Raw genomic sequence first — 24,645 nt, forward strand, 5'->3', positions numbered from 1 at the left:
TTTTTAAGTGTGCTGTATTGAATCAAAAGTTAATGTAAGGGAATACATTTTCTTAATTTTTAGGTAGTGTAAATACGCCGCTTGCGAATAAATCTTAGTTAGGAATTTGTATTCAAGTTATGGTAATAAAATTTAGTTGGAAAGAGTCGTGTAGAAGCACTGAATTTTGTTGAGATGATGTTTTAGTGCTAAGCTATGAACATATTTCACGCTTTGTTTACCTTTGTGGCCAGGGATAAGCGCCTGCCCGGTCGTATCTAGAAGATGAATTAATTAGTGCTCGGCTATAATGACTAGTGATTGATGAGTGGGAGGGGCCCCGCGGTGCGGAGGGAGGGCGGAGATGGGCAGCTGCCAGAGGGTCACCGAACAGAACAGAAGCCAGTGGAAACTGGTCGACAGTCGGAACAGGCAGGAACATCATTTTCATATTGGCCAGCGCGTAGGAAAACATCCCAAGAATGTTTGGGCGATCTGGTTTCACTTGTTTTCGAGTGAGTACTCGAACCTTGATTTGATTCATATTCGCAAAACGAAAGACTCCAGAACACGAACTTGCTCCTGAGCGCTCTCCGCAAACACCGGCTACTTGTTGCTGCGCCACTTGTTAGTCCGATTTAAGCTCGCTCTCTTCCTCGTTCTCTTTCTCTTTTCGAGCTTTGGCAGCGATCTTGGCCGAAACGCTGGCTCTGGGCTTCAGTCGGCTCTTAGACGTACTCGCGATCACTTGGGCCGGAGAAAGCTCGCGATTCAGCGGTGGAAACAATCGAAACTGCGTCGCGTTCGCAATTAGCAGCTATAATCATTTACAAAAGTCCATAAATACAAACGAACTGGCCAGCGCCCATCTGCCACAGAGGATATATCGTTCGATCCTCCCTGCCAATACCATATAAAGCCAAACAACCACCAACGACCATCGGCACGTCCATTCAACCGTTCGGCGAAGCCCACGCAAAACGACACAAAATCTCAAACACAAATCGTGATAAATTTTCGCTAAATTGTGCAAACGTTTTTCGACTAATTAAAATTTGACGTGCATACCAAAACTCCAACTTCGAAAGCCCCAAAAGCGAGAAATATAAATTGCAAACAAGCGAATTTCCGCGACGACACTTGGCAAGTGAAATAATGAAATAAAAATAACAAAAAGTAGGGGAACAAAGCCGCAGCAACGAACCCACATCAAACACAAAATAAACGTAATTAGAACTGCGCAAATTACTTAGAACTGCAAAAACATTTGTTCTCCCCCACACTAACGCACGAGGAATGCTGTTTTGAGGTGAGTCGACGATCGATTTGTACAGTAAAACCGCCCTAAAACCGCCAGCTAACGCCGTAGTTGCTTCTGCCCAGATAACCCACTGAAACCGAATCGGAACTCCGGACTATCCATACTAAACCCCCATCTTCCGCGATACTCTTGAATAATTCAGCCTCGGATCGCAATCGCGATCGCAATCGCCATAGCGATCTGCAGTGGGCTTTACGACCCCCGAATGTGTCCCAGTTACACACTTATGTGGGTGGGTGTGTGTGACTGTTCCATATCCGTATATAGAATAGAGTCGGCCAACGCATTAGCGCCGATTGTGAGTCAGAGGCACGGCTATAGTGCTGATTCTGATTGATCCGCTCAACCTTTCGCCCTATCTGGCTAATTGGAAGTCGTTTTGGTGGGGTTCAGTTGAGCGGAGAAGAAGCTCCTTTCGCCGTCTACTTTCTATCGTTATTTCTGGCAACATTTACCCAAACATTAACAAATACACTTAACAACCCAACCTACGGCGTGTTCTTTGAATGGGGATGCAAATTAATAACCAATAGCCAGCCAACCAATTATGATGTTAATAAAAACTCGACCGACTCCGCAAATGCGAGCGTCTTTATTGTTTTGGGCGGAAATAGAATTCTGAAGGCAAACATTTTTCAATGATGACTGACTGCCTAGTTGAGTGAAAGTTTTCGCGTTTTCGAAACGATTCTCGTTGGAGATCTGCCTGCTCTCTCAGCAATCTATATATTGGTTCTTACGAATTAGCATTGCAAATGCGGAATTTACATTAGCTGCGGCTTAATGCGACTAGGAATTTTATATTTATGGCTGTTGTGTGGCTTTTTGGCCAAATATCCATAAGTAATTGGCCAGCTTCGGCACATTTGAATTCAGGTTCAAAGCCATTCGTTATTCATTAGGAAATGGGAATCGAAAACCTTATCGCCAGGGAGTTAGTGCTCATTTCGATCTCGTCTCGAAGCCGATATATTCTACATTCCCAGAGATAAGCCGAAAAAAATGGACACCAAGAAAACGTTAACCTGGTTTTTCAGCCTGCCATCGGTGCGATACGCGCAGATCTTTATCGTGATGGCGGCCGATCTGCTGACCCTGTCCAATCTGTATCCCAAGCACTCGAGCTATATTGCGCGTCCATTCCTACTGTGGCAGGATAACCAGTAGGAGGACGAACGTAGCCTGGACTCACCTCAGCAATTCTAACTAATATAAATTTTTTACCGTGCGTGGGAGACGTTTTATTGCCCCCAAAGATTTTTGACCAGACACCAACCTTGAGCTTCAATGCCAATGCCAGGCCCATGACGTCACTTGTATCTGCTTGCCTCTTGCTGGTAAAATATACTGAATATTTTGTACATACATCTATATGTATATCTGTGTGTCTCTGTAGGTGCCTTGGTAAACACCTCGTTCTCGTTTTGTTAGCTGCAGCTCAGGACGCCGACTGCCTGTGAGCCTCTTCAAATGCCCGACCAAATTAACCCGACTCCTCATTAAAGGCCGAAAATTCGAAAGTTTCGACCGTCCTCGTCGTCTGGAAATAAACGTCAATTTAAACGAAGCCTCCGATCGGTAGGAACGCCGCATTCAGGGTGGGGGGTTCAGTTGGGGGTTTTAAAAAAATTGAAAATTCTCAAAAGCCGCTTTTGTTGATGTGGCCAAAAAAGGTCTACAGCCTTGCCTTGTATGCAGTCCTACGGCCCGTTTCATTTTCGTTTTTGGGAGTTGCGTTGCCGCCGTATTATCTTGTTTTCGGTTTCAGCTCTCCGATATTTTGGCCCGCTGTTTTCTGCTGCCGTTTTTGGTGTGCATGCGTCAAGGATGATTTGTATTTGTGCACAAGGCGATGCCAGAGCATTTCGTATCTCGATTTTCTGTACTTAATTTGTATTCGATTTCGACGGTGACCCGGCCCGGGAGCTTCCTGCTTTCGAGCCAGTGTCCATGTCCGTGTCCGGCTTTTAACACGTACACCTACGACGCGTCGCGGGTTCAGTAATTAGTCACCGAGATCAAAGCCCGCCCGCCGCCACCAGGCAGTTCATTCTCGGAACTAATGCAACTGTTTGCTTAGCACCAACAAGCACAGCTTGGTTCTTAAATAAGTCCGTGAATGTACATCGTTTGCCTAGACACCCAAGTCTTTAGCAGGGTAATTAATGTGAGTTATAGTGGTAATACATTCGAGCCCAATCATCGACTTACCTAGTTTTTCCCATTTGGGTCCGTCTTTCTACGAAACTTCGAGCTGAAACTTCAGGCAATGTCAATAACAAACTCGATAAGTGTTAGTTCGCCCATATTTCTATGTATCATGAATGATAGGGTACAGAACAAGTAGTGGTGGGTGTTCTCTGCTTGTGCTGAAGAATTCGCGCTGATTTACATTCATAGAACTTAAGTGAGTAGGAAATTTGTCTAGTTAAATGGGTTGATGAGCGGGTGAGTAGGTTCTACAGTTACCCCGAATAAAACTCGGACCGTAAGCTGATTTATATCATTCCAAGCGCATATATCAAGTGCCAGCTGAGTCGAGAATTGTATTTGGCCACACATATTCCCCCCCAAATCGTTGTAGGTAGTCAGTTGGTCTCTATATCCCACTCCCTGGTGACCTTACGCGATCGATTGGAAGTGCGAAGCGCTCTTCGCAACTCGCCGCACATTCACTTTGGCATCGTGCAGCTTTAATTGCCCATGGGGGTTCAACAGCCAAACAAAAGCCGGGCGAAACTCACAAAATGGCTTCAAAATCAATGTCTGTCAATGGCTGTGGCGCAATCGGCCTGAAAGCGCCGTCGATCGCAGATTGTTTAACTGTTGACTTAAGCGGCAGTGTTAACAAATTATTTGACTTGGTCGCATTCGATTTAAGAGCCCAAACATCGCCACCTGGCATTGGGGCTCCGCGCCGGAAGTTGGACAGCGGGAATCAAATCAAACCAAACCAATTGAAATTAAGTCGGATCAGATCGGTCGGAACGGTAAATGGCATACGACACTTCATAGATCGCTGCGGAAGTACTTACCTCTCAATTGGGTACATTGTTGCCCCTAGCCGCAAATCAGCGGCATTTGACACGCTCGTTTGGCTTAATTTCGGTTCCTCGGGGCTTAGAGTTCACAAGCTGACCTTTTTGGGGGATATCAGGTGTCGCCGGGCCACAAAGCAGGTGCAACTCGACGCCCTGGGAATCAGGTAAGCGGCCACTCTGGGAAGCTGGAAGATCCCCAAACGTATTTCGTAGCTCTGCTTTTTTTGGGTTCGGGATGGCTTTCAATGAAGTCATTAAGTTGATGTATTGGCCGATAGTTTCGGCCTGGTTCGCTCTGTTTGGGGCGCTTTCATCTGCGAGCCAATTACGAAATTCTAAGAATCGGATCGCCCCCAAGACGTGGGCCGTTCATCATGATATCATTGGCATCGGTTGGAGCGACACTGCTACATGCACATAAATTAGATGTAAAACAGGACAGTAAAAACCGAATCGATTATGGCCGAAATGTTAATGGGACGCAATTTGGTCTATGACTTGTCGTCATCATCATCATTGCCTTATCACGTACCGAGCGGCCCCATCTGAAGTGGACTACAGTGGAGTGTCGTATTCAAAGCGAAGATTTGTAACGCTTTCATAACGCTTCCATAAGTCCAGTGCCCCCATCCAACCCCACCACCCACCCCCCAGTTGACCAATGACAGGGGCACAAAACATTGTCCAAGTGTTGAAAGCGCACTTTGTATGCCGGTCGACGAGTAAGCGACTTCGATTCGCGGTCAACAACATTGTGATCCAGGGAATGGAACCGAACCGAACCGAATCGAACTGCATATCAATGAACTCCGGGCCAGTACTCCACTACAATCGAATCCACTCTGCTGGCCCCATCGAAATCGAATCTAACGCGGATCAATTAACCGATCTGCGAACTGAAATTAGCATAAATTACGATTTCAGCTACCGCTAGCTGGCCGGACGGGACGATCGGCATTAATTACCCCGGGAAAGTGAAACCATCCGGGGGTCTTATGCAAGGCGGAAGATGGCGCATGCACCGTTGGTTATGACATGCACTACAGACCCAAAGAAGGCACCTCTGGATTTGGCTAAAAACAGACAGCCAGGCTGCCAGCCAACATCGCGTGCAAGTTCGCCCTTTTCCCACTCAACGAGACACTCGATTTCCTTGACTCCAGGCCGTATTTATTTTTTTTTGTTTCTGGCTCTGAGATGAGCGGCTGACCTTTGCCACCGCGCTTGATTCGTTGCCGGAAACTTTTGACGCTGCCTCCTTTATTGATTTCCCAGGGAAAGCTTCGTGTTTCGTGGATTCTCCGGCCAATAATTGCGCACAATTGTTGGCGAATTCAGCGATAACAAGCGAAGAATTCGACAGTCAGACGGTTGACTTCGGAGTGCTGAGGAGGAAGGAGTGGCGCCAGGAGGAGTTCCGAAATTGAGAACATTCCTAGCAGGCGTGAGAATTAAAGATGCATTTTTAGCTGTTAGAGTTTAAGACAATTTAATTACGCAATGTTCCCTTGGTTTTAATGGGAATATGCATAACTTTCTCATCATCTTCTGACATCTTTTGAAATTCAATATTTTCATGTATCCAATATTTCGAAAAAATAAAAAGTGAAAATATTCTTAACAATAAAAGAATTTGAATACCTTTGCATTTGATTGGCCGAAGATCTGATCTTTCCATCTGGTCGCGTTTTAAGCGATTGTAGACCTATGATCGATCGACCGATCGACCGATCTCAACTCTCTACTGTCCAGTCGCCGCGGTGCCTAATTGATTTCCGTGCAGGTTAGGAGTCGCAGAGCCACCAGCTATGACATGGATAGAATCCATCGATCCGTCGCTCCATCACCTCCGATATACTTACACTCCCAGGGCTAATTATGAGTTCGAAAAGTGAAATCTTTTGTCTTCTTTCCCGGCCTCCGGCGATCCCAGGCCGCTCGAGCATTATTAATCATGCAAAAAAAGCCAGACATGTAAGCCGAGAAATTGATTTACATATTTCGCTGGCTGGGAACAACTTGCATTTATGCTATCGACACTTGCCGCACTCCTCGAAAAAGATGCCACGTAACGCCGCTCGGATTAACCTTCTAACACACATAGTGCTCTAAGTCCGAGAGTGAGGTACTAGCACAAAGGGAAGCTTCTTCCCAGCCAATTCGGACTCAGACTCAGATACAGATACAGTTTAGCTGGCTAACAAAGCGTGAAAACGACAGCGGAGCGGCAACAAAAACGCTGATAGACAATGTGCCCAAGTTTGGCATTGGAAGGCGAAACCAGTGGCGTGGGTATCAAGGGGTTCAAGAACGTTTCCCGAAAGTATCTTTCTTTATAATTGGGGACCTCATTCTCATTTTCTTTAAGAAGAATTAGTTTATTCAGAAGTTTCTAAGTTCCATTTATCTATTTAATACGATTTTGAAAAGTGTAGAGATTGTCTGATTCATTCTTAGTTCAGTTGAAGCTCAGCAAAGCTCTGTTATAATTGCAATCCCCCTCTTCGACGACCATGTGCGAGATGGTGAGTGGGCGCTGGACAATCGCCAGACAATCTCCGAGCGGGGAACTTGTCATCGTCATCATCTGGCGAATGCCACACGTTCATAGATGCCCGCATAGATGTCTCTAAATGGGAGTAGCAATTACTAATTTCCTTAGTAAAGCGCTCGGCTCAAGGGGAATTTAGTTGTAAGACCTGACAATACCCACAACGCCACTCGCCAGGGTCTCAGGCCCACTTGAGTCCATTCCACTCCACTCCACTCCAGTCCAGTCCAGACCAAACCGAACGCACTGGAGTAGGCCTGGCCCAAACTCTCGATTCCCGACTGCCCATTCTCGATTTGCGACTCCTGGCCAAGCCAAAGACAGCGCCGGCGCGTTCTTTGCCTGTCCAGCCGTCTGGAGCACTGGGCATTGGGCATTGGGTATTGGGTATTGGGCATTGGATATTGACCAGTCGGCCCGCTGAGGCAGCAGCGGCATTCACTCACAGATGCCTCGGCATAGATATCGAAATGCAATTAAGTATTTGCCAAAGCCGAAGACGCGAACGAGCGCCACCAACAAAGCGGCGGAGCGGCGAGGCACGCATGGAAAAATGTTTCCATCGCTAGACAACGTCCAGTTGGCCCGACCCGGCCCGTCCCGGTTCGGCTCGGCTCCTCCGCTCCAGAGGGAGTAGGATCCAGAATTCAGCATTCAACATTCCGAGGGGGGCGGCGGGTGACGGGCGGACGGGGCGCTCTGATCTTTGCATAACATGGACTTTGAATGGCCACAGGGCTTGGCCATACTTACAAATTGGACTACACCTTCATTTTCACTTCTATGTGAAAGGCCGCTCTGGCTGGCACACTGCGCGAAAAAGGGTCTGCGCTATTTGTATTTTCAGAATAAAGTGGTATCTAATAATGAAAACTACTAAGTAACTTCAATTAATAAAGAAGCAGCTCATATAACGATTATTCTAATAGCCTTACCTCTCGCAGATAAAGAAAGAAGTATTATAATTATTATTATATGAAGAGCTTAGAGTTTAGAAATGAAGGTACAAATTCAGTATGACTTTAAGCAAGTAGATTGATTATACCTAAAAGTTTAACAAATATATATAAAATCACAAAGAATCGCAATGCCACAAATATACACTCCTGCTATGCTCATCACACAGAAGGAGGAAGGATTTATTCTGGCCAGTTCTGTTCTCCCAGTGGACCATTGCGATCTCCCTCGGATGCCTGAACCCCAGAGGTCAGATCGACTCCGTGGCGCTGAGAACACACGCAAAGTGGGCAAAAGTCGAGGCGTTTGTTTGCTTTGCTGCGCACTTTTGGTTTCACTTGACAGAGGCGGTGGTGCGGAGGGAATGGCCAGACTTGGGTGGAGTTGTGGCTTGGGTTCTGGGTGCTGGGTGCTGGGGTTTCCTATCATTACCGCCGTGTTAAAGTTCAAGTTCAGAACAATTATGGTTCTGGGGGCCGGGCTGCCGAGTTGCCGAGTTGGCGGGCTGTCGAGCGAACGAGCGGGGGGGGAGTCTAAATTGTTTGCTCTGCGCGCTAATCTAATCCCATTCCCAAATGTACGGGCGTAATTCGTATAATTTCGCATAATTCACCTGGAATTAGCTACTCCCCGGACCGGAGACATGCAAATGCGAGCTGTGAATGGATGAATGGCTGGACGGACACCCGGCTTTTTAGTTTAATTGAAAGATGTGCGGCCGGATGGCGAGGTGGCCAAATGCAATTGCAGAGCTGCAGGGACGGACTCCAAGGTCCGTCAAGCGATACAAATTTTATGTTTATTACACCTTAATAATGCGTGTTTACAAACAAATCACGTTCATGGCGCAATCAACGCTTGGCAATCGGCATCGGCATCGGGAATCGGACATCGGCATCTGGCGTAGCATTGCGCATAAGCGCCTGCGTTCCAACCTAGTCCATCCCATACCATGCCAACCCCATTCCCATCCATCCGATCCCGAGTTGGTCTGGACTTAAACTCAACTCCCATCAACGTCAGGGCGCACGCATGCGCACTCAAATTATATGGTAAAGGATTTTTATTGGCAGCTCGCAGCGTTTTTCCCCAGCAACGGACTGCATCGGTGCCCGTGATCAGACAGACGACCATTGGCCATTGATGTCTAGCCGGGCGATTGTGCTCGTTAGAGCGTAAGGCCAGCTCCCCAGCTCCAGAGTCTGGAACTCGACCGGGACGGGGGGACCAGGACTGCAGTCTGCACTGGGTTTCGCCCTGGACGTGGGTCGGGGATGTGGCCTGTAGGACCGCGGACTCTAAGTAAGCCAGTAAGTGAATGAGCACCGTCCTTGTCCAGGTGCCATGTTAGACAGCTATTTTCCACACTTTACCGAGTTTCCACTCATACTCTACCCGTACGTTTTGGCCAAAAATCAATTACATGTTTTTCTAGCCTTATTAGAGTGAGAATAAATATGTTTCATATTTCGTGAAATTCTATCAGATAGATATAGATAGATATCAGATAGAGTCTAAGTAGATACATCTGCCAGCACTTGTATCTATTAAGATATAAAGAAACTCGAACAAGAAATACTTTTGTTACAATCACAGGTTAAATCACAAGATATCTGATTAAATCAGACAGGCGACGGTCATTAAAAAGTTTTCCATTCGTCAAATCCATTAAAAAGAAACATAATCTGGACTATGGACAATGTTGCCATATAACGTAGAATAACGTGGTTTCTTGATCATAATAACCAACACATTGTTTTTACTGAACTGAAGATGGGTATACAAAGGGTATACAACATTCCTCGGGTCCAAAGATCCCTCTCAAGTCTCTCGTTTTGCAGTTCGCGCATGTAGGCTTTTGGGTGGGTGCGTGTCCATGGAGCAGTAGTCTGGACGGAGCGATGTGCTGGGGGGGCCAGGGATCGAATTCGGGCACGCGGATTGGTGAAGGCTGGAGCGGCTTACACCCGAGTCCTCGGGCATAATGCATTGTTTAAATAGAGTTTGCACTCTCGTATTCAAATATGAATATTATCGCGTTTGCTTGATCGCAATCAATATTTCTACGGTTTTCTCCTCTCAGGCACTCCCGACTCACCTTCGCCCGTCCCGCCAGAATTTGAATCTCGTATGCAGCCCAAGCACCCTCGTCGTGTGTCTATTTTTGTAATTGTCAGAGAAAACGATACAAAAAATACTTTAAAAAAACCCAATTCGATTGTGCCCACTCCCGAATCTGGGGAATCAGTCAGAGTGAGCGTCGGAGTTGGACTCAGAATCGGAATAAGAATGAGAATTAATTGGCAATTATTCCTCTGACTGCTGTCATGTTCATACTCTTCTGAGGGGTATGAAGAATTTGGCAAATTGTCCCTAAGAGAAGCAGTTTTTGTAGTTGGAATAATTCATTTGATCCCAAGGTGTAGTGTAGTACGAAAAATATTTAAAACTGACCTAAAAACATTAATATCTATCTGCTAAATTTACCGAGGCGTACTCTTTTTTACACCTTTTGAACCTATTCAAATGCTACTACTTACTTCCTTAAACCTCCTACCAACTGGATTAACTAATTTAATTTTAATAAGACTTTCTCCACACTCGCATGTGTACAGAACATAAAGATTAATACCGAGCTAAAAAAAAACCTTAGACAAGTGAAACACACAAAAACAAACTGGGCTAACCGACGAGCTGCAAACTAAACTCAAGCTGGCTAATCGCAGGAGAAATAATCACATAACACACCAATAACCAGAGCAAAAGAGGCTAACTCAGAGAATATTTTCTTTTTGCAGCTGAATACCATTTAAATTGGCTAGTTTAAATGGAAAATGCGCAGAGTTCAAACAGCTCGATGAGACTGTCACACAAAGAATTTACTTAGGGTTGCGATTCTTCCGAGAGAAGACCCGACAGGAGAGAGAAAAGCAAAGACAGATACAGATACAGATACGGATACGGAGAAACCAACTACAAGGATACATCCCATCCCTATAACCCATTTCCAGCACTGAGCTAAGATGCACACTGGAGCGGCGAATGGAGGACCCAGGGTCAGCTTCAATCGGGATGTGCACGTGAAGCGGATAGGTCAGTGCGTGGTTGAGGAAATGGGTGCCTCCCCCGGTAATCGTAACCCCAATCCGCAGTCGAAACCAGAAATTAAAAACAAATAACCAACACGCGCAGCCGCCAAATGAGAGCGGCGAACACGAACCCACAAAGAGCTCTAATGACAAACTAAGCAAAGCAGCCATAAGAAACCTCATCAATAACCAGCTAACAAAAAATTACTAACCAAGCACCAAGCAAGTGGCATCTGAAAAACCCACCCGTACATTTGTGTGAGTAGGCCAATTTTGGTCAATCAATGACGGACGCTAACAACCCACGCGAATGCAGCTCATTAACTTGGCCAGCCAGTTCTGGCAGCCAGAGGCTTTCCACCATCCACCATCCACCATCCATCGATCCATCGATTGCATAATGGCTGTGTGGAGAAGCTCTTCAGCTTCATAGTTTTTCACTCGTTCAGTCTTGCCGTCTTCTGTGTGTTTTCTATGTGGCTCTTGAATTTTGGCCAAGAATACGAAAGACAAACAAGTGAGCCGCACATTTGCACATGTGGAAAGGAAAAAAAACAAAGAGAAACCTCGCGCTGGTGGGCGAATAAAGCCAGAACGAATGCCAAAAGCAATAAAAATAATAATAATAACAAAGCCGCCCCAACAATAAAATGTAGTTTACCTTGAGAATAATCGCACACAGACACACAGGCACTGGCGCAAACTAGAGAGCTCCCATATAACTATTTTAAATAAGTTGATATTTTATAAGGCATTACAACTCGCAGCCGAGAGATGCTCGCAACCCGCCGCCCGAGTATCACTTTGCACATCATCTCTAAGCGGATGGGTTTCTGGGGAGGATGGGGTGGCTGTGGAGGATGGGGAGGATGGGGTCGCCGATGCGGACGAGGACGGAGCCACTGCATCTGGGCGCTTTGTCTCCGCAGCTTCGAGTATATTATTATTGTTATGATTATGTCTGGCAGTCGCGACAGCAACGACATGGGATTTATTTCATAGCCGGATTGAATTTATGGCCACTGTCGGGGATGAAGAAATTAAAAATTGATTATGACCAAACCGGCGCAGATGTTAATTTTTTAGACGGTCCCCCCAATTAAGAACTGCCACTGGCCACTGGCAACTGGCGAGTGGCATTTCCTTATGGCCTCGATGCCCATCCACGTCTAATTAAGCGCAAGTCCTTTTGCTCCGCCACTTGGCGGTGCGTATATGTACGGGCATCTTAAATGGTTATGAACCAGATTTCCCAGTCGCGTAATTGCATCAAATGGTTGCCATTTCGGCCAACTCGTTTAGTGCTCGCAAACGAACTTAATTGCAATTTCTGAATTGGCTTAGGCAAATGCAACAAGTCGAGGTCGCCGAAATGTAACGTGATTAGCTAATCGGACGACCGACCAGGCACGATTCATTAGCTTTGTGATTTCAGTACGCTTGCGAGGTCGCAAGATTGTGATTTAGGCCAGAGCTAAGAAGGTCTGATTACATTTTACAAGTCAATTAAAGTGGCAATAGTACTTTGAGTAGGATGCGCCATATGACTGGCATTTAAAGTTAGCAATATATGGCTAAAAATAATACTACATTGCTTAATTTAGGCTCTATATTTCTTAATTCTAGTGCCCGCAGTTAGCAAGGCAATGTCAATCCCCTAAGTACCATACTACGAGTATCTTCGCAGTCACAAGCGCTAAAAGTTATTTAACCCGGAGTGAAAAATTAATTCCAGTCCCGCTCCGTTCGCTGTCTTTGCATGCAAATTAAAGCAATTATGTGTAAAACACAGATTTAATGATGATTTAATTTTGACGCAACAAAGTAGCGAGATAAAGCGAAAAGACGGTGGAAATTATTCGCCCGCTGGGCACAAGGCAGCATTTTTCATCCGCAAGTTAACATATCTGAATTTTCTGCTAAATTACAGTGCAGTCAAAAGTCAAAGTTGTTGACTGTAAAAAATCAACTAAAAGCCGTCTAATTTCAGCACATTTGGGTACAGGTGGGACTCGCTAGCGCGACTGCTACGCTCGCTGCGAGCGTGATCAACCTTGCGGATCGACAAATTTGGCCAAGACGAGTCGAGTCGGCAGCTGTTCTGCCTTGGGCCTGGTGGATGCACTGCGCCAGCTTTTCGAAGGCGGACAGGTGACGAAAGGCAAGGGAGCAGCGCCAAAACGGGGCTCCTTTGTTCGGGCCACAAAACCTGGCAATCGGGCCAAGTCGACGTCCTTCCAGATGTCTGTCGCATTTCCTATAGATATGTATCTGTGTATATTTGTATGTGCTGATGACTTAATTTCTGATGGCCGATCGAAAAGGCGTTGCGAGAACGAGTCCACCTTTAGCTACTCGAGGCGTAGGCCGCTTTCTCGATTGCGTAACGCTGGCCCAGACATTTCCCCATTATGCCTGCCCTCTAATGAGCTCGTACACCTTTAATTAATTAATTTAATTAGGCAAAGAGCAAGTCATTATAATGAAATTTGCTACGTTTCCTACTCTCAACAATGCGAGCTCCACATTTGATTTGGCTTCGAGTGCGACTTTGTCAAAGCCCCAACTAGTTTTCCGTTTGCTCTCGTGCCATCTTTGGGTCTTCTACTCAGCGACTGGCTGGCTGCCATTAAAATGCCATTTATGCTTTTTATTAATTCATCATTTGCATACGCTGTGTTTTACTCGCCTCTTTGCGCGTTGCCCAAGAAACTTAATTAATAAGCCTCGTTTTTGGCTCGTTTCGGCCTGCCCACAAATTTCGCACTATTTTCTGGCTGATGTTTTTCTCTTATTACTATTTTTGCCAAGTGACATTGGCGTGGGCAGGCGCAGTTCGCAGTCGAGTGGCTAACCGCTTGCCGGAGATTGCTTTCAGTCGCTTTTGATATCGGACTCAGTCAGGTTCTGAGTTTCTGGCCGCCTGTCATTATCGTTCGTTCTGGAGAAACTGAAGTGTTTGCGCGCTATGTGACAAGCCCCGGGGAATTTCAATTGAGAATTAACGATCGAGAACCTCGGTAAATTCGGCTAAATGGAGTTGTCGATCATCTACCTACAAATCCTCGTGTGCCCAACTTCAATTGTCGCAACCGAAATCAGTTGGGATTGCAGACGATTGCGTCATTTGTTTATCGAAATGTGTATTGAAATGAGTCGCAGATTATTTTTAGAGCTCTTTAACTCTGTTTCGGCGAATGGTTCGGTTTTTCTTTATTTTATTTTTTAGGTGATTTGTTATTTGTTTATCCGCTCTCGCCGTAGCCACAGCTACAGCTTCAGCTCCAGCCAAAGCTATACAAAGCTGTGACTGTTGACAGCCGCTTAGGGGGAGAAACAAGTTTCTCGCCTCAGTCTTTTGAATCGGCTCCATTCTTTAGCGAAAGTTCCCATTCCCATTCGTATTTGTTTTGAAAGCCGTGCAGCACTGGCCAGCGAGCAATTTTAATTGGCCAGCAGCCTCAGCTCAGATGCATTGGCAGACTTCGAGCAACACGCTGATTTGCATACCTGGGCTGCCCCAAGGACGCGGCGCCGCTTTTGATGTGATTAGGTCCTGGGCACCGACTCCGCGGCCCGATTAGCTTGGGAGCACTAAATTATTTTCATACGTTAAATAAATGAGAGCTGTCCCCGGGCCCAGATAAAGCCCAACGTCAGCTCGGCGATGTGGGCCCTTTAACGAAATCGAAAGTGCGCCCGGGTAATTGAAATACCCCATGGCAACCTGGGCGGATCCTTAGCATGCCAGTCCTAGAAGTACACCAAAAAATATTGCCAATGCCTTCATTTTAATGCCCTTGAACAGAAACAAAAAAGCAGCATCTCTGCTTAAAAGTTTAAACTTAATCATGCTCGTTTAATTGTTTACAAGTAGTATATTTGTTTTCAATGTATAACTCTTTAAACCATGAAATCTTTTTATCGAGATTTATTTACCCAGAGCTAACTGCTTTTCTCTAGGTGTACACCTAGACCAGTAGCGAGAGGAGGCAGGAATGCGGGTGAGCTCCCATTTAGCCATCTTGGCTCGACCTTATCTTGTCACTGACATGGCCAGCGGGGGATAAGGCATTTTTGCCAACTAAAACGTTTTGCTAGCTAAAGGGGAACCGGGGGGCAGTAGAGTAGAGATGGGCTCTTCAACTTAGTGGTTGTGGTTGGCTTAATGAAGCGGACTGGAGGTCGAAGCTTGGGCTCATCATCATACCCAGACAATTACTGTGTGGTACCATTAAACTAAAGTAAAACCATCGACCTGCTCCTGGTGGCACTTGTGGCAAGTGAAAGTCTTGCCGCAAAAAGACTGGAGATTTCATTATTTATATGAGTCGAATCTCCACTTATTTCTGGGGTGCGTGGCCACAAAGTTGGTCAGTGTGTTCGAGGCAAAGTCGCCAAGCCATCACGACAGCCAAATTATGTGCAGCTACCCGAAAAAACCGGAACTGATGCAGAAAGCCAAATCAAAACTTGCAACTGAAAGGCGCTTTAAGGCAGACCAGTTGGAAAAGTGGATCAGATCGGATATCGCCAGCTTTTCCGCGGCAGCAAAGGTTATTAAAATTCGCAGCTCCTTGAGGCCCCCGCCTCCGATGAGATCGCATTTCATGGAACTGCCTAGGATGGTCTTGCAAATCACAGAGCCCGCCGGAGCTGGCGTGGCCACATTAAGTGGATCAATGATTAGATTAATGAATGGCTCTCAGCGCCTGGTAATCAATCAAATGCTGCACTCGCCCCGAGATCATTGTCTTAGGGTCTTGGGAACTTGGAACTTTTAGCTTGGAGCTTGGAGCTGTTTACGGTTAGCCGACATTGATGCTGTCGCTTAGTGCGAATTTATGCTTTCCTGTTGCCTCCAAAAAGCAACGAGAAAGATACAAAACATCGCCGCCGGCTCGCAAACGAAACCTTGTAAGTTGGCCAAGACTAGTGAGCCATCATGATGGTGCAGCGGGCCAACTTTTCACCTTGACACATATCGCATGACAGCCGAGTGCAGCCGGAGATGGAGATGGAGTTGTGTGAGCCAAGTGAAATACAGTCCCGCAGAGACTCCGAGAATGCTCCCTTTTTAATACCCAGTCCAATCTTCAATCCCATTTCCAATCCAATCCCATTCTGCTAAGCCAATTTGGCACACGACACGCCCAGCGCTGTCATTATTCATTGTTGTTTGAATTTCGATTAGGCACCGGTGTCACTTTGCCATTTTGCAGCACGAATCGGGCGAATGTGGGAGCGGTTCTCGCTCCGTGGTCCGCAAATGTGACAGGTTGTGCAGGTGAATGGACAAAACTCCGTGTAGCAGGGGCTGCGGAGGGCCAGTGGCTGGGTGGGGCAACAGAAGTCCAGTTGATCTCGGGGCAAGGTCAGCGCAGAACAGAGATGCCTCCGATGATCTGAGATCTCGACACCGTGCGCTGACTTTTGAGGTGTGTAAAACACACGGCAAGAAAAGATGTAGTATAAACTGTAACTTTTTGGGAAATTAAATAGTAAAAGGTCCCTAATATTAGTATGAGTGCTTAGATCGGAAGTCTACTCTAGTCTACGGTACTAGCTCTAATAATTACTGCTGTAATACAGTCTTTTCACTTTGCAAGTACATTTCTCTGAGTGTACGATGACTAGCGCTGGCCGGAAAAGGGGGCTGACTGCCTGACTGGAGAGATCACGCATCTCGGCTAGCACATCTCGTTCTGGCCACGATGATGATGCTCGTTTCGGCACGTTTTCTTTGGCATTTCTGTTTCTGTTTTGTTCTCGTGGCCCCTTTGCTGTTGTTTTCGGCGTATTAAATAATAATGATTATGAAAAAGTGAGGAAGTGGAGGAATCTTTATGAGAGATAGATCAACTGGGACCGCAGCAGCCCCGTCCTCTTCAATGGCCATTAGCGCTTACAGCGTCCGATTACAGAGCAGGCGTTCCACGAGATCCAAGTATCTCGGGTCCATTTCCAGCAATCCGCACCGAAAGCATCTCGAGAAGCTCGAGAAGCGAGCGACAGACGTGGGCCAGATCCATTGTCAGACGGCCGGTCTCGCAACTCTTGAACCGAATTGGTCTGGTCTGGCCTGGCCTGGTCGGATTGGGACGGGACGGGACGGGCTGCCTTATTTAGCGACCAGCTAGCAGCTGGCGGGTTGGCAAGTGTGAATTGGCCACAGCTGGCTGCCAGATATTACATCATCGGGGGCCGGCTAATGTGCTAATTTGTCTTTACATGAATGCCAACTAGTTCGCGGAACTGCCTCTGCAATTGTAAGTTAATCCCGCTCCTCTTCTCCTTCCATCCCATCCAGGCAAGCATCCCAGTGAGTACGATACGCAGCCCAGTAGCCAGCCGAGCTACCACCAGCTGCCCAAGGACATCGATCCCGAGGACATCCGCAAGGAGGCTGCCCTGGTCATCGCCCAGGCGGGCAGGCACCACAGTAAGGCCGAGAACGGCGACAACATCCCCAGTTTCCGGGCCAAGCAGAAACGACAGAGCCAGCCCAGTGACTTCAACTCCCTGCCCACGCGCCGCAGAAAGGGCAAGCCCGTGGCCCGCAGCGCCAGTGACGCCTCCACCAAGAAACCGGCCAGCAAACGGCCCTCCATCTTCGGGCTCTTCAGTCGCAAGAGCGACTCGAATGTCAGCCAGTTGGACAGGGATCCGCGCTTCGAGGACGGCGGCGCTCGGCGTTTAGTGCGCAGCAAGAGTGATGTGGGCAGCGGCAAGCTAGCCAGGAGAGCGGAAGACAAGGCCCACCAAGGCGCCACCAGCCAGTCCAAGCAGCAGCTGAGCCCCATCATCGAGCAAGCCCAGCGGGAGGACTTCTTCGAGAAGGACTACTTCCGGGAGCGAGAGCGCCGCAAATCAGACGCCGTCACGCCGCGCGAAAAGAATGAAAGCGTTCGCGGCTTGAACGAACTGCTGGCCAGGAGTCGCTCCCAGGCGGAGCTAGACGGTCCGATCCTCCCTTCAGGCCCATCGGGAGGTGCTTCCATTTCGGCGGGTATTCGCGACAGGATCGAGACCCTGCAGGCCAAGTCTGGCGAGAACATGCACAGCTCCCAGCAGCCGGCGGAGCGTCTGCCGCTCACCAAGGGCCGCACCGTGAACGGCCTGGTCAAGCGCTTGTCAATGGAGCGCTTCTCCCCGCAGCCGGTGATCAGTCAGCCGGCATTCTCTTACATTAGGCCCAACGAGGGCATCACATATGCCCAGCTGGATCTGGGCGAGGATCAGGTCCGCCGATCCCCTATGGACCGAGATGTGCGCACACCCCAGAGGGAGTTCGCTCCTGCTCGGCCGCCGAGGGCCAGCGATGTGCGGCCCAGTTACTCGCCCACGTCCAATGGCGCTCCTTTGGCCAGCAGGCCCAGTCATTCGCCTTCGCCCTGGCAGCAACTAAGTCCCCGCAATCTTAGCGACGAGGACGAGGGCTTGGGCTACGAGCCCAGGAAGGTGTACTATGAGGAGGAGTTCCCCCGAAGGGCGGAACCTCCCATTGTGCCCGTCATCAGGAGTGTCAGTCCATCGCCCTACTTGGACGAGTTGGGCCATCGACGAGCTCAGCTTGAGACGCGTATCCTAACTCGGCGGTTCGGGGAGGGAGCCACCCTGGAACGCCAGGCGGACAGAAATCGGGAAGTGGGCAGACCTACTCCAGAGCGGGAGCCAGAGCGCTTCCACCGACCTGTGCGCCAGGAGCTGTCCAACGAGTTTCCACCAGAGCGTACCCAAGTGGACAGTGGATCCACGCTGCCCAGGATGGAGAAGACCTCTCGCTACCGGCACACAAAGTACTATGACGACGGACACGGAGGCGTCAAGGAGACCTATGTGCGGGAGACCCAACGGGATGGACAGGTGCGGGAGTCACGGCATCGCGAGCGCATCGGCGAACGGGAGCGGGACTACAACTCGGCAGATCGGCTGGAGCAGGAGCCAAAGAGCCTCGACTCTCAGTTAACGGATCAGTATCGATCCTCGCCAGAACTGCGCTCCCAGCAGACCCAGCAGCGGGAGCAGCGGGAGGACTACTGGCAGAGCAGCCTGAAGCGGGACAAGCTGCAGCAGCGCAGCTTCGACAAGGGTGACTCTGGCATTGAGAACGATTTCCGGAAGGAGTCCTTCAACGGAGACTTGACCTCAAGGTAATTGATTTTTCTTGCCCAACATATAACCTTCTATCTTACAACTCGCACTATATTTAATTTATACCTACATGTTCTTATTTAGATGGCGCAAGCGCACTGTCCTCGATGACATAAGGGCCTGCGAGTCGTTCCTGCGCAAGGAGCGTCGGGATAGCGCCCAACAGCGACAGTTGCAGCGGCAGGCGGTACCGTCTCGCCTGCGCCGCGAGCACAGCTACGTTTACAGGGAGCGATCCATCGACGATGGCTCGCACTTCGATCCGCATCTGGACAAGTACCCGGTAGCCACCAGCACGCTGCGTCGTCGGGAGCAGCACTCCACGTCCCACAGTCAATCCCAGACCCAAAAGAGCGAGGACTCCAGCACCCTGAAGCGGAACAAGAAGCTGGGTGGCTTCGAAAAGGTCAAGCAGCTGTTCACGGGCTCCGGCGGAGGCGGCAGCAATGGGGGCAGTGGACGCAGCAGCGGCAGCAACGTATCCAGTGGCAAAAAGGAGCAGATGAGCAACGGCAACAGCAGCACTCTGAGTCGCCGCGACAAGGACAAGGAGCGGGAGAAGGAACGGGAGAGGGAGCGCTACATGGTCAGAGAGGAGGAGATGCGGTCACGCTACCGCGAGCATCACACCTCCGCCCAGGAGACCTCACGCGAACCAAAGGTAAGTTTTATCTTTAAGTCTTTACATTATCACGAAATTATCTAGATTGACTAATTCTTTAATATGTTTATCTGAGTTCTTAATTCTTTAAGTTAGTATTATGCTAATACAAAGTATTAGTATCTTTAGATACTTTGCAAGTCTACTAAACATTTGAATCTTTTATATTATAATTATATAATTATTGGGTTAGCAGCCGAATGATATGTAAAAATTAACCCATGATATGAGCACATATAATTTTTTCTGCAACTGCCAGCCCATTTGCCCTAATGTCCAATTGATGGCGCCAGGCGGCGGTCGTTAACCCGGCGGCTGGGCAAGATCACAGTGTTTTTCGGAATCCAGACCCTCGTCGGCTCACTTGGTCATGGTCGTCTATTATTAATTTCGAATTAATCAAGACTTGCGTCGATGGGTCTTACATTTTGGGGGAGTAGCTGCGCGAGTAGGTCCCGAGTAGCAACCCATGTTCTGGCGATTGCTCCGCTCCGGTCGAAGCTGATCCACTTCCTGGTCCGGTCAGAGACCACTTGGCAGGCGGGTGGGCGTCGGAGGCCAGCTGAAAATGGTGCCAGCCTCAGAAGACAAGACGTCACATCCACTTTGGGGCACATCTCTTCTGGGGGATTCTGGGGGCTAAGCTGACCAGACCATAAAGATATACCCGCGACTACGCTTAAGTAATAAACGACAGCAGGCCAAATAGAGTTGCAAACGGAACGAAAAGCGCTAACACGAAAAAAACTAAACAATTCAGCGACGAGGCGTCGTATAAATTTCGAGCAAGAACAAAAGCGTCGAGGGTCGAGCTTCGGGAAAGATACATATGTATATATGTGTATAGAAAATAGAAATATCTGTGTGCAAGACTTAGAAGTGAAAGACCCACGCAGCTGCTGTCATTCTGCCATTCAGGCAGCCAGTCAGTTTGTCACTCTGTCAGTCCGTTTGTCAGTGCGCTCGCAAATTAAGAAAGCTGACAGCGAAACGACAAACATCGAGGCGGGGGAAATTGAATAAACTGGGCTTAGATTCGGATTCGGATGCGGATTTGGATTCGGTTTGTGCCCAGATTCCGATGCAAAACGGTTGGAGCTACTGTTGCCGACGAGGTGTTGCTGTCCACGTTGCGCAACTTGCAATTGCAACTGCAACAGTTGCCGCCGCTGCCACTGCCACTGCTGCGTACTGCGTGCTGCAAGCCAATTTGCAATGCTTCAGCGGATTTCTTGGCCAAGTCTAAGAGGCCCAGAGGATGTTGCCACTTTTCGATCGGCCGGATGTTCCAAGTGGGCGGCCCAAAACGCTTATAATCAGAGAGTTTTTAGGTTACGGCTGGGCAGGGGCGGAGCATGCCCATCCTGCAGGGGCTTCACGCCAAGGTGTGGCCACTGCCTCGGACCGTTGTCAAAAATTATGCTTGCGTGATAGAGGTATTTATAAGGCCTGGCCAGCGGGACCCAGCATCTCCGGCGGGACAATGTGCGGCCATTATTCATGGGGGCATCCAATAAAAACATGCCGCCCGATGTGTGTTCCGCAGAAATCTTTAAGTGCTTGCCATTCATTCCAGAGATTCTACATGCCCAAAAACACACACGCGAATGAGAAACCGCTGTTGTGTCAATAATTCTGTTAGCTTATTTATGGGCCCCCAACTTAGTCGTAAACTATATTGGGAGTCGCAAGTTCTGGGCATATTTGAATACCTAATTATTTGGTGGGTGCGTAGTCTCTGGCTTATTGCTGAGTGCCCCAGTAACGTTTTCGATCAGAGGCTGGGCACCTGCAGTCTCTATTCTATTTGAAACCCAATATGGAACCGGTGGGGAGGGCGGCCTCAAGCAATCATCACCCACCACCCACCGCCCCCCGCCTGATGCCCAAAACCCAATACCTATTACAGTTTCGACCGCAAGTGGGCCAAAGTTGCATTGGGCCGGCCAAATCGAGCCGACTGTCTGTCGCATTCACAAATGGCAAAACAAGTTTATGTGCCGGCACCCAGTCCCCCACTTCCCACTTCGCCACTCCCCCACGTGGCTACGCGCATAAAGGCCACCTGCCCCACATTCGCAACCTGTTGCGAGGCAGTGGGTGAGCCGACCTTTGACCCGAAAGCGAAAGCAAACCGCCCACGAAATCGAACTCAGTTTGTGCAGGGAATAATATCAATCACATCGGTCGTTAATTCGGGTTGTCTGTGTGTTAAAAATGTTAGTAGTAGTTATATATATATCTGTAGTTTAGACAATTTAAGGCCTATAGTTGTGCAGAGATGTAAAGTATATTACTTGGAAATAAAGTTACAATTACAAAGTACAATTTATTTATGTGCAATTTTTTCCAATCCACAGACTATCGATATCTCGATGCGACGCCGACTGTCCACGCCCAAAGCTAGTCCCCTGCTGGTGAAGCGCAGTCCAGCGGACAAACCGCCCAAAAAGCATTCGAAGCCGAAGGAGTCGGCACCCGCGAAGGTCGAGAAGACGAGCTGGTTCAGATCGCTGGACCGCCGGGCCAAGAGCAGTCCCAAGGAGGTAGGAGCGATTTTCCTTCAAATTAGAGCTTTCACCAATTAGGCGCCTTCCTTTCAGCTCAATGTATCCGTGAACGGACACAGTGAGACCACTTCGAGCTTGAAGCGGACCAAACGCAATGCGACAGCTGCTCCAGCCAAGAATCTGCGCTTCTTTGGCGACACTGATCTGGACTCGAATCCGCCAACCATTTCCAAGGCTTCCAGCATGCCCAGGTGAGGAATAATTAGATCTACATCGATATAGAGATCCCAACCGCCTATATTTTCATTTGCAGGAGCCGTCCGCCGCTGGGTCAGTCGAAGCACTCGCAGAGTGCCTACCACCTGGACCGCAGTCCTCCTCCACCAGCCCGTGACTATCGTCACTCGCTGGCTGGCCAGCCTGAGGGCCCCAATAGAAATGGTACCAGTCGTCAGCGGGCTAGCTCCATGCAGCACCTGGACAACGGCAGCGACGAGGTGGACTTCCGCAAGAGGCGCCACTACTCGCGCTCTCGCGAGCTGCACGACATCTCGGAGAGCGGCTCGGAACCAGAGCCAGCGGAGCGACATAAGAGGAGCAGCACGGCGGGACAGCGAGCCATGTCGTTGGAGAGAACGGTGGATGGACCGCGTGGCCAGCGCATCGAAGATCGTCCGCTCCTGGGACCACCAAAGCCGGCCAGGAGTGCCGAACGCCGCGGACTGCTCAACAGTTTGGGTCAGGAGAATGTGGGCTACGGCAGGTGGGTTGGATATAAGCCACTAATAAGTGTAACTGTAAGTAATTAATGAACCCATCTCCGTGCAGGGATCGCTATCCGGCGGAGAGTTCCGGCACTGAGGGCGAGTCCAGTTTGCATAGCCAGCGCAGCGTGGTCTATCTGCATGCCACCACAGTGGGCGACATCCCACAGCCATACAATCTGCGCCGGCGGTCCATGTCGCGCGATGACCTTCGCAAGGGCAAGCAGCAAGCACCCCAGCAGCCGCCGCCCCTCCAGCCCATGACCCGCACCGTCTCCAGGTCCGTCTCCATGCTGGCCCCCTGGAAGCCCAAGCACATCAGCGAGGGCTACGAGATCAACTACTCACAGGAGCAAAACAAGCGGGTAAGTTTTATCTATAGAAATGATCTGGGGTGGTTAAGTTTGATGTAAACAGATCATTCTCAAGTATGTTCGAAAAAGCATTTACATTTTACGACAATTAATTGATATTTTATGCGCCCCAATCATGTGGAAAATTAATATTCAAAATTAGGGAGATCACTTAATGATAATTTCAGCCATCTGTTCGCTAAGAGCTTATAGTTTGCAACTGGTTTTGGAGGAGAACCACTGAACAAAAGTGATTGAAAATTTGTATCTGAACAAAGTGGTTGAAATTTTTGGTTGGGTTTGCCAATACGCATTTGTGTATGTATAGACATCTTCTTACAAAGGCAAAGGTGTTGACCTGACACCGCCGATTAAAACACACAGCGAATAAATTAAAATTATAGACAATGAAATCTTATAAGCAAAAGGGATTTCCTCAATTATTAATTTAGAGTTGCTTAACCTTACGGGCCTTTAATAAAAATTTCATTGAATGTTAAGTAAATTATATAACGATTGTTATGTGTTTTAAGATGTCCACACTGCCGAGGAAGCCACCACCACACAATGGAGCCACCAGTGCCAGCACCCTGAGCCGGACTGGCCGCAAGAACGACTCGTCCACGCCGACGCGACGTTACCACATGGACAGCCTGGAGCGCCCGCCACCACCGCGGTCGGTGCTCTCCGCATCGAATTTGCGCAGCGCCAGGACGAAATGAAGCGAGTGGACGACCCTCGACGCCTCCACCCGGTGCTCCACTGTGGAGGTCCCGAGCCCAAACGCACCTAGTTGCTAGTTGTAATCATTAATGCGAACTCGAAACGTAATTCTAATCAATTCAACTGACGGAGAAGGAGGATGGCATCGCGATGAGAGGCGATGGCCTCGCTTAGATGCGTAGGATTCTTTAACCTTTGTTGCAATTCTCGTCATATTTTAAATGTGAAATGTATTCGTACTCCAGTAATAATTATAAATTAATAAAATATCAGACTTTAACTTAGCTGAACTCGGATCTGCTACTTTTGTATTAAAACGTAAGGAGAAAATTTTTTAATTAATAATTTTGTTTGGTTTTTATAATATTTTTAAAAATAACCAAATACTTTTCAAACGCACTGTATTCTACATATATTTTACATTTATTTTACATAAAAAAATTATTTAAAACTGTGCTTAGTCAAGTTAGTCACCCGCAGCAAGTGACTCAGAAACTGCCCGAAGTGCTGCTAAAACTGCGCGGCAGATTGTTTAATTTAGA

The 24,645-nt window shown here is 48.3% G+C and overlaps 2 protein-coding genes across 2 annotated transcripts; both read left to right on the forward strand.

The window, feature by feature from the left end:
• The first annotated feature begins 695 nt into the window (after window positions 1-695).
• LOC117135922 lies at window positions 696-24,387 on the forward strand. The gene is made up of 9 exons (XM_033296490.1): window positions 696-1,288; window positions 10,648-10,942; window positions 17,249-19,091; window positions 19,177-19,753; window positions 22,114-22,299; window positions 22,357-22,514; window positions 22,577-23,026; window positions 23,092-23,392; window positions 23,914-24,387. The coding sequence occupies exons 2-9, from the start codon at window positions 10,873-10,875 to the stop codon at window positions 24,100-24,102; spliced, it is 3,774 nt and encodes a 1,257-aa protein (XP_033152381.1). The 5' UTR covers window positions 696-1,288; window positions 10,648-10,872; the 3' UTR covers window positions 24,103-24,387.
• LOC117135923 lies at window positions 1,303-5,822 on the forward strand. Its single transcript, XM_033296491.1, is given in 2 exon segments — window positions 1,303-2,637; window positions 2,697-5,822. A coding segment is annotated over 1 exon segment (204 nt). The 5' UTR covers window positions 1,303-2,302; the 3' UTR covers window positions 2,507-2,637; window positions 2,697-5,822.
• Window positions 24,388-24,645: the final 258 nt, after the last annotated feature.

Source organism: Drosophila mauritiana, chromosome 2R (assembly GCF_004382145.1).
Source record: "Drosophila mauritiana strain mau12 chromosome 2R, ASM438214v1, whole genome shotgun sequence".
Taxonomy (NCBI): Eukaryota; Metazoa; Arthropoda; class Insecta; order Diptera; family Drosophilidae; genus Drosophila; species Drosophila mauritiana.

Coding starts and splice junctions, on each gene's coding strand:
- LOC117135922 (XM_033296490.1), top strand. CDS start 10,873: ATGCACACTGGAGCGGCGAATGGAGGACCCAGGGTCAGCTTCAATCGG. Junction 19,754..22,113: donor AGACCTCACGCGAACCAAAG/GTAAGTTTTATC, acceptor TCCAATCCACAG/ACTATCGATATCTCGATGCG. Junction 22,515..22,576: donor AAGGCTTCCAGCATGCCCAG/GTGAGGAATAAT, acceptor TTTCATTTGCAG/GAGCCGTCCGCCGCTGGGTC.